A 14,222-nucleotide genomic window follows, 5' to 3' on the forward strand; every position below is an offset into this window, starting at 1 on the left:
ACAGCAGAGTACAGCCTGGCTGATGTGAGTTGGGATGCCCTTACCAGTGTTAGCTGATGTGACTGGCGTTTGCTTCTCCTACAAGCAGCATCAGGCCAGCACCTTTTATTGTTAGGCATCATATCTTGCAGCTTCTGAGCTGTTCCTTGGCTTCTTTGCCTTTCTTCTACTTGTGTATCTGATCATTTCTGACTCCATGAAGTGCTTTCCATCAGTCTCTTGAACGACACCAACAGTTCCCTCGTTTATGTCACGACCCATGTCGATGAGCCTGTCTTCCAAAGTACAAGTCATTCCTGCTGGATTTGTATCACTTGCATGGGGGTGGAACGATGGTAAATAACCTGCTAAAGCTGACAGATACCATGTCCATTAAATCTCTAATTATTCATTACCTTCTACAATCCGTTTAAAAAAACACACAAAACCTAAACCCTAACTCTGACCCTAAATCAAATCCCTAAAGCTAACCCTAACTCCTAACCTTGAACTTAAATTCTAAGATTAACCCTAACCCCAACCCTAAAACTTAATGCTAACCTTGACCACTAGCCCCTAACCATAAACCCTAACCCCTAAAATCTAACCTCCGAACACCCTAACTCTAACCACCTAGCCCTAACCCCAAAAGTAAACCTAGTCATAAATATAAGGCTAACTATAAACCCTAACCCCCAAACCTAACCCTAATCCCCAGTCCTAACCCTAAACTCTAACCCCTAACCCTAACTCTATCCCTAAACTCAACCCTAAACCTAATGGTTAAGTCTGATCCTCACCTTAAACTTGAACATGAACCCTAATCCTGATGTTAACTCCTAGTCCTAACGCCCTAGCCCCCAACTCTGACTGGTAACTGAACCTAACCACCTAAATCTAACCAGGGTGGGTGTCCCTTTTGGAGCTGGGCCCTGGCCAGGGTGAGGGTGTAGGTGAGCAGAGGTCTTCCTGAACTCGGACCGAAGCCAACAGGAATCTCCGCAATGATTTAAAGGGTGCTGGATGGGATCCTACAGAAAATGGGCACGACTTTGAGTTGAGAATTCTATTTTGTCCAGAGCCTGTCACTGACAGCCCTGCAGGTACCTGCACAAGAGCTGCTCTTGGAATTCACCAGGGGCTGTTCCTACGTGTCAGTCTTGGGATAACCACTTTTGGTCACCTTCAGACTGTTCTGCAGTCTGTCACAGCGAGCCTTTGGAACAACGCAGCAAACGTTACGTAGCAGGTGTGAGACCTGCGTGGATGAACCTGCCTGGCCATGGGGAGATGGACTTCTGAGGCCCCTTCCTAGGCCCACGTGCAAGAGGGGAACCTGTCCCAAGAAGGCGCACTCTGCCAAAGCCATCATCAGGACCATTTCCAGGAGCTCGGGGTCACTTGGTTTTGAACGGAATGGGAGCTCCAGCCATCCATACTGCCAGAAGCCTGCTCCTGCTTCCACCACTAGTTCTGGAACTGAAGAGCCTGGAGCCACTTACTTGCAGTCAGTCCTCCTTTCCAGAGAATCCACTGGCAAATGCCAGGATATACTTCAAGAGCTACAGAAATAACCACGTTCAGTAAAGAGATGATAAAAAGGAGAGCGGGGACAGCCAGAAGGTTTATCACATCTCAGGAAAACAAAGCAACCCCCTCCCTCTACTCGCTAGTAAATCAAGCATCACATCCAAAGCCATGGAATCATTTCTCTGCCAACACCCCCAGCGTCTGAGAACGCTGCTGGACTCCTCACTGGCTGCGTGCTGGCACTGGGACCTACAAACAAAAAGCTTCCTGGCACCAGCGGGTCTGCCGGTCTGCTCCCGAGGAGGATGCAGCCAACGTTTGCTGCTGCACGGGGAGGAAGAACTTCTAATCCCAACTCCGTGGCTTGTGTTGGCTGGCAAGGACAAACAGGCAGTGAGGTACAACGAAAGGGTAACGTAACTCCATCAGTCCAGAGACAGAGCCTAGGTGGCTCCTTCTCCGCGTAGATGTGGGCTGCACGGGAAATGGTTGCCCGTGGAAGCAGCCTGAAGCATTGGCTTCAGGAAGTATTGACTGCAGCCACTCTATTCATCGTCACTTGGGAGTTCAGGGCACGAAAAAAGAAGGAAAGTCATCTTCTGGCCAAGGAACAGTACAGAAGTTCCAAGGGGAGGGTTGACCCTGGCTGGACACCAGGTGCCCACCAAAGCTGCTCTGTCACTCTCCTCCTCAGCTGGACAGGGGAGAGAAAGTACAACAGGCTCGTGGGTCGAGGTCAGGACAGGGGGATCACTCACTCATGACCGTCACGGGCAAAACAGACTCGACTCGGGGAAATTAATGTAATTTATTGCCAATCAAATCAGAAGAGGGCAATGAGAAAATAAAACCAGTTCTTAAAACACCTTCTCCCCACCCCTTCCTTCTTCCCGGACCCAACTTTACTCCCAATTCTCTCTACCTCCTCCCTCCACCAGCAGCACAGGGGACAGGGACCATCAGTTCATCACACCTCGTTTCTGCTGCTCCTTCCTCCTCAGGGGCAGGACTCCCTGCACTCCTCTGGCTCCAGACAGTCCTCCATGAACTTCTCCAACACAAATCTTTCCCACCAGCTGCAGTTCTTCACAAACTGCTCCAGCACAGGTCCCTTCCACGAGGTGCAAACAGCTCCAGCGTGGGTTCCCCACAAGGTTCCAAATCCTGTCAGCAAACCTGCTCCAGCGTGGACTCCTCCATCCATGGGTTCACAAGTTCTGCCAGGAGCCTGCTCCAGCACAGGCTTCCCACAGGGTCACAGCCTCCTTCAGGCACATCCACCTGCTCTGGCGTGGGGTCCTCCATGGCCTGCAGGTGGATCTCTGCTCCACCATGGACCTCCATGGGCTGCAGGGGGGCAGTCTGCCTCACCACGGGCTGCAGAGGAATCTCTGCTCTGGTACCCAGAGCATCTCTTCCTCCTTCACTGACCTTGATGTCTGCAGAGTTTTCTCTCACATATTCTCACTCCTTCCTCCACTGCTCTAGGCCTGCAGCAGCAAGTCCACCTTGGAGCCAGCTGGCATTGGCTCTGTCAAACATGGGGGGGGAAGCTTCTAGCAGGCGCTCATAGAAACCACCCCGCTACCAAAACCTGGCCACCCAAACCCAATACGTTCCAATTAATTCTTCTGTAGACAGTTTTCATTCTCCTTTCTGCACAAGGGGCACCGCAGCCAAATACATCTGCAAGTTATTATGTGCTGTAAGCAGTATAAAACTGCCAGGGGAAACCCTCAAACATCAGTATTTTTCCTCTGAGAGTTCTGTGGAATGGATGACCTGTAGCATCCGTTATCTTCTCACCTCCACTCTCCGCAACACAGCACGCCTGGGTTTGCACAGCACACAGCAGAACAACAGCAGAAGAGGGCTAGGTTGCACAGGTTGCCCTGTTCAACACTTACCTTGGTTTTGCCTCATTTTCTTTTGAAGAAGGTTCTTAGGAAAACGTCATCTCTCCCTCATTAACCCTTTCCTGTTTCTTCCCACCAATTAACAGTCCAACAGTGGATCAATTTGACCTTCCTTCCTTGGAAATCATTTGATCTGTGTGGGAAAGTTCGTTTTGCACAGAACGGTTTCAGCCATACGACCACTTGTACCCCCCTTGCGCTTGTGTTGCTAATAAAGGTTTATGTTTGGCATGGACAGCCAGCTTTGAGTTGTTCACTGGGTGTGTGGGGTTCACTGGAGCTGCTGCTCCTCAACACCTTATTAGTGCAAGTTGTGGTTCTTTTCACACACGTCCAGCTCCTCAGAGCAGGAGGTGGTTTGTGTGGTGGTAGAAGAGCAGCAGCAGAGCAAAGGTCTGCTTTAAAAACACACCTAAACAGGAGAAGGCCCTTGCCTGCTCCCTAACTCAGTCCCTCCATCTGCCGTTCCTGCACCGTGATCCTGCTGATAACTCAGAAGTAATCACTAGAGCAACTGTAGGAACAGACCAAATCAGAGATTGAGCTCAACCATTTTCTCCATCTGTGTCCTCAGTGCTCCCTCACACTCACCCATAAAGCACTTCAGCTAGCAGAGAAGACTGAAACTGGCAATGGAAGGCCAACGAGCAGGACCCTGGACTCTTGCTCTTCTGGTAGCTCCCTCAGCTAAAAGTAACCAACCCACCACCTTCACTCGAGCCTACAGCCAAGCACATCCCTCCACAGAACCCAGCCTCTACACCCTTTGCTGTCTGGATGCTTTAACAGAGATGGGAAAAGAACAGTCTCATCTTCATGAGATGCCCGATTCCAGCCAGAGAAGAGTTTGTGCTGGTATTAAAGATGTCAACCTCCACGTGACTTGCTATAAGGGATCCTGGATGACAGTGCAGCAGGCAGAAGAGTCTGTTCCGGCAGGGTCTGGGCATTGTGAGGGGCTGCCCTGCTGGTGTTTCTCAGGAAAATACAGTGTTTTGTGAATCAGGTCTTTCACAGCAGAAACGTCGTCTCTTTCTACAGAAAAGAGAGACAGACAGTGAGGGATTCTCAACAGGCAGTATGAAAACCTCTCTTTCTCAAGAAGCACCTGGAACTTTGGTGCCCAGCATGTCACCTGCCAGCAGCCCTTCCTCTCTTTTTGCCTGTACATCCTTCACCCCGTCTGCACTCACCTACACCCAGCTGCTGCAGAAGACTTCCAAACTCTGGGTCACGATCCAGGATTTTCAACAGGTTGGTGGACTCCATTCTCTCCAGCTGCACATCCCAGTAGATGTAGATCTTCTGATTGAAGCTGACATAAACCAGGCAGGGGCTGTTGCTGCCTCCTTTGCATGCATAGAGGCCTGCAAAAAGCAAAAGCGTGGAGATCTGACTACTTCCAGACAGAGAAAGCAAATCAGTAAGTTCTCATGACGAGGTACCAAAGCTGTTGGCAGAAAGCAGCAAGCGTCTGGGGTGAGGTGCACAGACATGGACTTGGGTATATGAAGTCCTGTGAGACAGTCCAAGAAAGTGTCTCTTAACTGTTATTGGCACAGGGAGCTTGGGGATTTGCAAGCTGATTCTGGTGGGTCAGAAAGAGGACTCAGCAAAGCCAAGGCTCATGCTGGTTCCGAGGGGCTCCTTATCTCCACCTGAGAACAGCTTAGAAACCTGCAAATTAAAAAAGCAGTGGGGAAGACAAGAGACCACTGCAGCACTCTCAAAAAAAGACAGGAAAAAAAAACCCCAAACCATCACAGACAAACCTCAGCATCACCTCCTCTCATCCCTACTTTTCCTAGATGTCACCAGAGGAAAGGCTAGCTGGGCTTCCTGCAGTATACACACAGGGAAATTATTCCCCACTGCAGACGGACAAAGGATTCCAGATCTCCCAGAGGGGAGTGGTAGCTTAGAGGGAGAAAGGCTGCAAGGGCTGGCTCTGCAGTCAGGCTCCCCACCTGCACAGAACGCACTGACATTCTCATCTGCTTGAAATCTGGCAACAGTCCGGTTGTGGTCGATGATGTAGGTCTGACCGTCCCACGCACAGGCAATCACCTCCTCGTGCCCATTGCCCTGCAGCAAAAGTAAGATCACACACGAGCACGGACATCAGCTATTCTGAGAGGTGGTCAAGAACCCCTCCTGCTTGGTCAGAGCCAGAACACCAATGTCTGAACAAGAGGTCACTTCTGGATGTCTTGTCCAGTCTTTTTGCACTTGCAGACCATCTCTCTTTGCTCTGTCGTAATCCTTATGTATCATAAGAACTGGCAGACAATAGGGGTATTGGCAATGTGCAAAACCATTCAACTTTGCAATAAGATAAAAGAGCAGCTGGGGGACAAAAAAGTTCATAGCAGGATGCTGGCCTCCCTAGGTCAAACAGGCAGACACAGCTCAACCTCTTGCAGGGGGACAGACTGACGTGAGTGCAGAATGCACCAGCACGGTCAGAGCACTCAGTGTCACCCAGGGATAATCACAGCCTTTTTCAGCTGAGTCATACTCCCTCTGCCCTTCCTAAATTCATATATGCAAAGCCACATTGAGTTTTTGTCTCGTCCCTCCTAGCCCTATTCATAGACACTCACAGTAACATCCAGCTTTTCCAGAGCAAACAGCTGGTGATCAACCTGCACAGACCAGAGCAGTTTGTCTGCTCCCTCCATGAGTTTCAATGTCCCTGAAAAGGAGGGAAAAAAACAAGATTATCTTGAAAATATTGAAAGAGAGCAAGATGTTGGCTAACACGGGGCCCTGCACAATCCTTCAATGCTTAGGGTCTGCAGGCAGAGGGTTGGGCCCATGATACAGGCTGTAGTTGGTAAGAGAGAACACAGTCTCAGCTCTGGGAAGGACAGCAGTCCATTATCTTGTCATCAGGAACTGGAAACGGAGAGGAAACACGGCAGCAGCCCTGCTAATTGCATTGTGCTCCGAGACAAGAAGAACACTGCCCAAAACAGGCTCTCAAAGCACAGTGCATCAACAGATCAGAAACAACTCAAGTCTCTTCAAGTACAAGGACACATCTCTGCTGCGGTTTAGAGGCTCCTGTCTACATGGATGGCACTGCTGAACTGGCATCCCAAGCAGCTGTTTGACCACGGGGTAAGCAGGTAACTCGGGAGTCAGCAGATGGAAGTTCTAGTCCCGCTCTCCATATCGGGAAGTGTTTCTGAAGCCCAGCTCTCCCTTCTTTTAAACCCAAAAAGACCCTGGTTCTCTGCTTTCAACTAGTGACTGGCCTTGGCCACCCCACAGGACCTTCTTCCAGGACAGCAGTAGGACTCACCATCCAGAGTACAGAGGGCAAAGAGACCTGAGCCACTCTTCTCACTGGAGCACCCTGTAAGTGCAGAAGAGAATTACAGGAGTTGAGGTTGGTTTATGAGTGCTGTCCCCTCCCTCTCCTGAAAAAAAAAGATCCAAAACAAGCTGACCCATCCCACCACCTTTTTTGCCCAGCCTTGGTAAATATCTGCAAATTCTTAAAACCAATCGTACTTCATGCTGGCTTTGATTTGTAGGGCACTGGTATCTCAAAACCAGTGTTCAACTACAGCTGCATTTAATCCTTTCAGTGACAACGCAGGAGAGACCCTGGCTCCCTGAGGTCTGCAGGAACCCAGGAAATCTGGCAGTCAGACAAGCCAGCAGAGCTGAAAGCAGAGAGGCAGCTTCCCCAGAATGATGTAATACTGCAAGCCTACCTCGGCTGCCCAGACAGCTCCCAACTACAACACCCTGCACGCTGCCAGGACACAGACCACCCTATTTCTGCAGATCAGCTTCAAGCACACAGTCAGCTGGTTGAGTGCCCTATTGCCTTCAGCTGGAATTCATCCGGAGAAGCTTTGATCCAAAAGATCTGCTGCATCCCCCTTACAAACTGGTCAGCATGGCACTCTTCAGCTGTCTCATTGCTGATGGTCCAGCATCAGAGGGCTTTTCACAACCTTCTCTTCATCCCTTATTCTGGGTGTCCTCATTTTTCACAGACACCTCTCATTAGGCGCAGGGCTTTCTATGCAGGGAAATAATTGATTTCATGCTCCGTTGACCACGTTGCTCACAGCAGCATCCCAGATGCTCAAAACATGACAAGCTGAGGAACTAGGGAGAAGGGTACTCGGTGGAAGGGAGAAGAGGAGGGGTTTCAGTGGACTGCACTTCTCCCCTAGCTCTAATTACACTGGACAGCCGAAATCCTTCTCAGACAGCACTGCAGGGGGCAATACTCGGGCAGAGCAGATGCAGCTGGACTCCAGCCAGCTGCAGACAAGAGAAAGTGATCCGCATTGCGAGTTTTCTGCCTTCTTGTATTATGACCACACACTCCAAGGGGCAGAGAAAGCTGCTTATTCTCCAAATAAGTACCAAAACAGGGTTCAGCAGGTGCACCGGGCACAGGTCAAAGCACAAAGCAGTTACACAAGGAAAGCAGTGGCAGTGTGTAGGGAAAGTCTGGACACAACAGCAGCATGTCACAGCTGAGAGGAGCCAGCAGCTGTGGAGAGTTTAGGTACACCAGCTGAACAGGATACACTGGAAGGAGACAGAAAACAGTGGTATAAATGAAATATGGGAACAGCTCCGAAGGGGTTGGGACCACATAGGTGAAGACAGAGCAGGTTACAGCTGCCAGGTATTGGGAATCCAACGCTGAAAGCACGACAGCAGGGATAAAGATGAGGCTGTGGAAAGGAAGAGATGCATCTAGGGAATAAGAAGAGGGCATAAGCTTCAGCCATGCAAAACCAAAGACGTGTAAGAGCAAGGCATGGCAGCCATTGGGGATGACTAAACGCAGGCCCGTGGAGGCTGCAGGGCAACTGCTGTGCTAGGTGAAGGGTAAGAGCTACCCAGGGAAGGACAAAGTTCAAATGCAAATAGCCAGCTGTCTTTCTTTGGGAGCAGGCTAACATAAGCCTAGTTCCCTCTGTTCTTGCAGCTGCCTCCCACGGTTATTTTCCAACCACAGGAAACCTGATTTCATGCTGGACTGACATTTTGAAAAGCTATCAGGGGCAACTGCTGCGCAAGAAACCCCACGCTCCTCATCTCTCACCTCGGCCAATGCTGCCAATCAGGTGAGTGGAAACGTTCTTGTTGTGAATCCGTCCAGATGTTTGGTGGAGAATAACGTCTCGAATAGGGGCTTCGCTAGGGAAAAGAGAGACAGACATCAAGGAAAGCTTAGGGAACCATGCCTGGGACTGTGCTGGAGCAATCTCCAGAGCAGTGTACTCCAAAGCTCTACAAACCCAGAGATGAACAGAGTTTGTGCACAGGTTGGCCCTTTAATGGTAAGGACCAAGGAAAAGAAAGCTCACTGCCCCAGGTATCAAAGGAGCTCGCTAACGTTTAAAAAACAAAACCAGAATGATTTGATGCATTAGAAGACTAGAAAGAGCTCAAAAAAGGGGAAAAAAAAAAAAAGAAAGTCAGTAAAACATGTATTCCAATCAAGGAAACAAAAGATAATTTTTATTTGTCACCTAAGTCTGGCTACCTTTCACTCAGGAAGCACCTGCCCAGGGTTGAACAGGTTGGTCAGAGATCATGCCTGGGAAGGTACCACTCCACCGAGATCTCCAAGACATGAAGGATACTTGCCTAGCTCCCCTCAGGCTGCAGCGTTCTGGGCTTGCCTTAAAGGCTCACAGAACACCACAGAAGCACCTTAATTTCCCACAAGGGTCCCACCAGTGCCAAGGACAATAACCTCCGTGCTCATCCCAATTGCTCTGGTTGTCATTTGCAGCACTGGCTGCTAAGGGTCTCAGCAGGGAAAACTCCAATGACCTCATTCTGAAGGAACGAGTAAATGAACCCATCGTGTCATTCTGGGCTTCGGACTTACTGGGCTTGGCCCAGCCTTTCAGTTGCTGCCCTTCCCACCACCAGACAGGTCACCAGATTGCCTACTGCTGTTCCTCTGGAGATCCAGCTGGCTCATTTCCCTGCCTTAGTCCCTAGCAGGTGGTGTCCTGGTGTCCCCTTGTGATGGGCATTCACAACAGAACCTCGCTACCCCACGCAGTAACGCTCTTCACCTGCTTGGGGCAGAGTTGTCTCTTCCCTCGGTCGTGGCCTGCTGCTCCGAGTCCCAGGTGCACAGCAGAATGGCATAACCACAGCCTGGCTGAGACACCATCATCTCCGGTGAGCCATCAGGGCCTGGGTTCACAGAGAGGCTATCCACCTATCCCGGCAGAAGAAAAACATGGATAGAGTCGAACTGAGAACTTCAAACACCTCAGAAAAGTTCACTGTGCTCCTTTTACCTAAACTCGAATATGGCACATCTTCTGATAGACCTGAGGAGGAGCTGAACCAATTCAGCTAGAATCAAAACGTCCAAGTTGCAGTAAAAGATTACGTTTCCCTACCAAAAGCCACTTAAGAACATACAAGTATCTTCCACTGACGCTCTCTGGTTGGGTGAGAGCAACTGACTGTTTCCCAGACCAACTCACCAGCTATTCCACCTGTAAAGGACAATGACTCTGCAAACCTCCTTCCAAGCCATCAGTACAAGTGCTTTGTTCATAAGGCTGAGATTTTGTGCTGCTTGCCTTGAGAGGGTCACCTCTGGAAGACTGCATGACAAGTGCTGTTCTGAACGTCGTGTTTCCTTACCTGACCTTCTAGCAGCCATTTCTTCAACAGCAGCAGCTGCCCAGAGACATGGTCTGAATTCTCCGATGAGTCCTCCCAGCGGAAGGCACGTACCACCCTGTCAGTGTAACCCACCACCAACTCACACTTTCCATCTCCATCTGCAAGGAATACAAAGAGAGAGATGGGCTCTCTCAGGCTTTCATAGCCCCAAGACCCTCAACATTCAGAGAGCACGGTGCTGGTTTCCATCAGGTGGCATCCCTGAGGATTCTAATCCTGTAATAAGAACTTGCACTTCAGGAAAACTCCTGAAATTCTTGCTTCTCTCCTCCATGACTTGGCTGTGGTTTGTTAGAGCACCTGTTTCAGCAAGATAGCAACTTCCTTCTGGAAGTCTTGCACACCTTCTCCTCTCTCTCTTTCCCCCATCACCCAATACCCACAAACTCCCCCACCCTGCGCTCCCACACCAGCTTCCCAGCTCACCGATGTCACTGATCAGCATGACCTTGGTGTTGGCAGGAATGTGCTGCTTGAACACTGGCTTCTGCTCTTCTGCTGCAGCCAACTCATGGTGGCCTGAAGCGTCTGGGTGTTTTGCCGTTGGAGACGTCAGGTCGAAAAGATGAAACCAGCCTTCTGCACTCACCGCCACCACAAGATTCTAAGAGGGAGGAGAAAAACCTTTTGATTTTTTCCTCCTCCAGCAACTGCAGAGGCTTTCACACAGCAGGGCGAGGGAAGATACGAGAGCAGATCCATCCAGAGCAATGACTGCTAGAGAAGGAACAGAAGGTTTCTGGCCAGCATACAAACTTCTTGGGTACCGCAGGGTCCAAACCTCTCGTTCACCCTGGTCAGGCCAGGCTGACGTGGGCACAAAATCCCCAAACGACGTGTGGCTTTCTCAACGCTCACTTCAGCTCTGCTCCCCGCTGGAGCGCACACAGCTACAGTGTTTTAGGCACGGTGCCTAAACTGGGACTTCTGGATTCAGCGGTCCTGGTTTAACCCCCAGCAACAAAAATCTGGCAAAAGGAGTCGTATTGGACGCACTGGGATTTGCTCAGGAGTCTAGACTGTTCTGTGGCTCAGTCTTGTTCGGATGACTTGAAACGCAGGCAGCCAAGTGGCAGCAGGGCCACGGCCCAGAGCGGGGCAAAAGCCACTGAGGAAGAGGAGCAACACTCAAACCACCAAAACCTTTGGTGCCTACCACAGGGGGACATGCAAACCAGTGGTGCTTTCTGAAGACAGGATGGATTTCCTTGCTCACTACAACCTGCGTATGCCTCTCAGATACTGGTTATACGTAAACAGATAAACCAGTAGTGCTAAAACTCTGCAAGCAAGGGCAGATCCTGGAGAGAAAGCACCTGCAACCTGTCCTCCGCCACACTCTGAATGTGACATGACCTTAATCTCCTAAGCACCTCTCACACGCCCTGCAGACACAGCTGGGAGAAGTTTGGCTGCTCTCACCTTTCCCTTGTTGCATACATCTCCCACGCCAACACACGTGAGCTGCAAGAGAAAAGAAGGCCGTGCATGAGAGAAGGCACCCCAAAACAGCACTCTGGGATAAGCCCCTGCCCTACTCCCCCTTCCTCTCTCATAAACTGTCTCTTGAACTGTTTCCAAACAGCCTTTCCAAGGACAAAGAGAGCAGTTAGGGACAGAAACACATAGAATCGTCTGGTTGGAAGAGACCCTCAAGATCATCAAGCCCAACCAATCACTCTGCACTGTCAGGGTCCCTAAACCATGTTGCTCAACACCAAACATCTGCCACACAGAGCCCTGGGGCAAAATCCACAGCACCCAGGAGCAGGGTGGAGGTGGGACAGAAGCCCAGTTCCTGTTTGTTCAGTACTTTGCTCATCAGTTCTCGCCCACGGGACTGGCTATGGGCACAAGAAGGGTCTTGCACAACGACATGAAAGGCATCAGAACCAGTTCTGGCTGCCGTTTCCCTCCGGCCTGCACATTCCTAGGCAGTGGTTAAGGACAGCCGGCTGCACAAACCCCAAAAGGCTCACCCATTTAAAAATTTTGTCAAGGACTGACCATGCCTTGGCAAGATCGCACGGCCCAGGGTTTGCTGTCGTCGTTCTTGTAAACATAGAGCTTCCCACTGGTGTCTCCCACCACGAGCTCGTTCAGCTGCACGAGAGAACTGGGTTAGCGAGAAGAAATTCACAATTACGGTAACGGCATTCCCACACAGCAATAACTACGGAATTCTATCTAGAAATCACTCCGTAGGAAGAAGCAGCAAAGCGTAAACGGGAGTTAAAGAGACAGTCTTGAATCCACAGGGAAGGCGTGGGACAAAATAAAAGCCCTAATTTTTACTCTCACAGGTAAAAGAGCTAGAGAATGGCTCCTTAGAGCAAGGTCCCATTGTCCACTGCTTCTCTAGCCATTGTTTCCAAGCTGTGTCACTGTTTTAACATCCCGCTCCACTCGTCATCATCGTCATCCCACCTTCCATCCTTCAATCTAGAATAACTTGATCTTTCTGGAACCATTTGAGGAAGATGATGGCAATGAGGAAAACATAAATCACCTAGAAAGAGGCTGGAAGAACACTTACAACAGACTTACTCTGGATGTTCAATCTCACCGACGAAGGGGTAAAGTTCTTTCAGAACAGTGATGATTTCTTTAAAGAAGACTGCTAAAAATCACCAACCCCCCCAGCTGACAAGCCTCCTCCTGCTGTCCCATCTTCTGCATCCTGCCTCTGTGTATTTAACTTGTGCATTTCATAACTCCCTGCACGCATTTACGCCACGTAACACAACTTCCAACTGGAAAATCTGTTTTATCACCCACTGCATGGCTAGACATGATGTTTTTCAGAAAGGCAGGACAGGGCTGTAATAAAATTTGACTGCTAAGGAGCAGGGGCAGTTTACATATACCTGGTTAAGCTAACCTCTTCCTAGTTACCAACAAACCAGACCCACCAGTAACAACCATTCACGTGGTTGACAGCAGCATTCCTGAAGCACATCCATCCGTCACACCGGTCAAGAAACATCGAAACTCGGCCCTGCCCTGGTTGTGACCCACTGGACCCCCACAAAGCGCTTCCCCACACCCTACATCCCCACCAGCACAGCAGGAGAGCGTCTCAGACTGGAAGCGACCCTCCCTGCTGCCAGGGCCGGTGCCGAGGGTGCCCGGCACGTCTAACGGCGACGAAAGGTGCTGGGATGCACCGGAACGCGGTTTGCACGGCAACTCCCGGGCCCGCCCGCCCCGAGCCCCGCGTCTCCCGTCGGGCTCCGAGTCCCTCCGTGGGTGGAAGCCCCCCCACCCCCAGGAACCTGCTCCCGGTGCTCCCTCCGCACTACAACCCGCGCCTGCTGCCCCTCGCCCCGCCGCCGCGCATCTCCGAGGGCGGCTGCGGGCAGCCCCGGTGCGCCCCGCAGCCCCCCCGCAGCCGGGTTCGCTCCGAGCTCGCCACCCTCAACCGAGCGCACAACTGCGCCTCCGCGGAAGCGCGGACCGACCCGCCCGACCCCCGGCGCCGCCACACCGGTCCGGTCCCGTCCCGCACCGCGTCGTTGTCGGCGTCCCCGAGGCAGATGGCGTGCGGGAAGAGGCTGCCGCCGAAGTCGAGCGCCACGCACTGCACGTAGCTGACCGAGCGCATCCCGCCGCTGGGTGCCCGGTAGGTGCCCGCTGGGTGCCCGGTGGCTCTGCGGGTGCGCGCGCAGGCGCGGAGCGCGCGAGGGGATCACGTGAGGGCGGGGCGGGGCGGGGGCCCGAGTCTCCGCTCTTCGGCGCGATCGTTCCGCGGGTCGGACGCGGCGCTCCCGGTTTCTAGCGGCGGGACGCGGGCGCGGCCCGGAGCCCAGAGCGAGGGGAAGGGCCGGTCCGGCCTGACGCTGCGGGGTTGGGCACCGGCTTCCGCGCCTCCCGGCGGCGGAGCGAATGCCCGAGCGCCGCCCCCGTTACTGGTTTCCCGTTCCCCGTTGGCCCGGCCGGCGCTCGCCGAGCGGGAGCAGCGGGCAGAGCGAGGCCTTTCCCGGCCGCACAGCTCCCGTAGCATCCCCGCTGCGGGATCCGGCTTCTCCATCGCCCTCCGCGAACGAGCTGATGAATTCCCGGTCGGATCCCGGCGCACCGTCATCCATCCCGCAGCAC

The 14,222-nt window shown here is 51.9% G+C and overlaps 1 protein-coding gene across 1 annotated transcript; it reads right to left on the minus strand.

Annotated features, from left to right (window-relative positions):
- Positions 1-3,927: 3,927 nt before the first annotated feature.
- ITFG2 (integrin alpha FG-GAP repeat containing 2) lies at positions 3,928-13,728 on the minus strand. Its single transcript, XM_086610691.1, has 12 exons — positions 13,633-13,728; positions 12,132-12,227; positions 11,547-11,588; positions 10,551-10,728; positions 10,083-10,222; positions 9,497-9,645; positions 8,509-8,603; positions 6,733-6,786; positions 6,029-6,120; positions 5,393-5,510; positions 4,619-4,792; positions 3,928-4,460 (listed from the first exon to the last, which is right to left on the minus strand). The coding sequence occupies exons 1-12, from the start codon at positions 13,726-13,728 to the stop codon at positions 4,312-4,314; spliced, it is 1,383 nt and encodes a 460-aa protein (XP_086466817.1). The 3' UTR covers positions 3,928-4,311.
- Between the last annotated feature and the right edge of the window lie 494 nt (positions 13,729-14,222).

This window comes from Tauraco erythrolophus, chromosome 4 (genome assembly GCF_009769465.1).
Source record: "Tauraco erythrolophus isolate bTauEry1 chromosome 4, bTauEry1.pri, whole genome shotgun sequence".
Classification (NCBI taxonomy): Eukaryota; Metazoa; Chordata; class Aves; order Musophagiformes; family Musophagidae; genus Tauraco; species Tauraco erythrolophus.

Bases quoted from the DNA above. Each gene is read 5' to 3' on its own strand.
- ITFG2 (XM_086610691.1), bottom strand. From the start codon at position 13,728: ATGCGCTCGGTCAGCTACGTGCAGTGCGTGGCGCTCGACTTCGGCGGC. The intron at 10,729-11,546 runs GTGAGAGCAGCC...CCTCCCTCTTAG, and splicing joins ATGTATGCAACAAGGGAAAG to AATCTTGTGGTGGCGGTGAG. The intron at 9,646-10,082 runs GTAAGGAAACAC...CTGCCGGGATAG, and splicing joins AATGGCTGCTAGAAGGTCAG to GTGGATAGCCTCTCTGTGAA.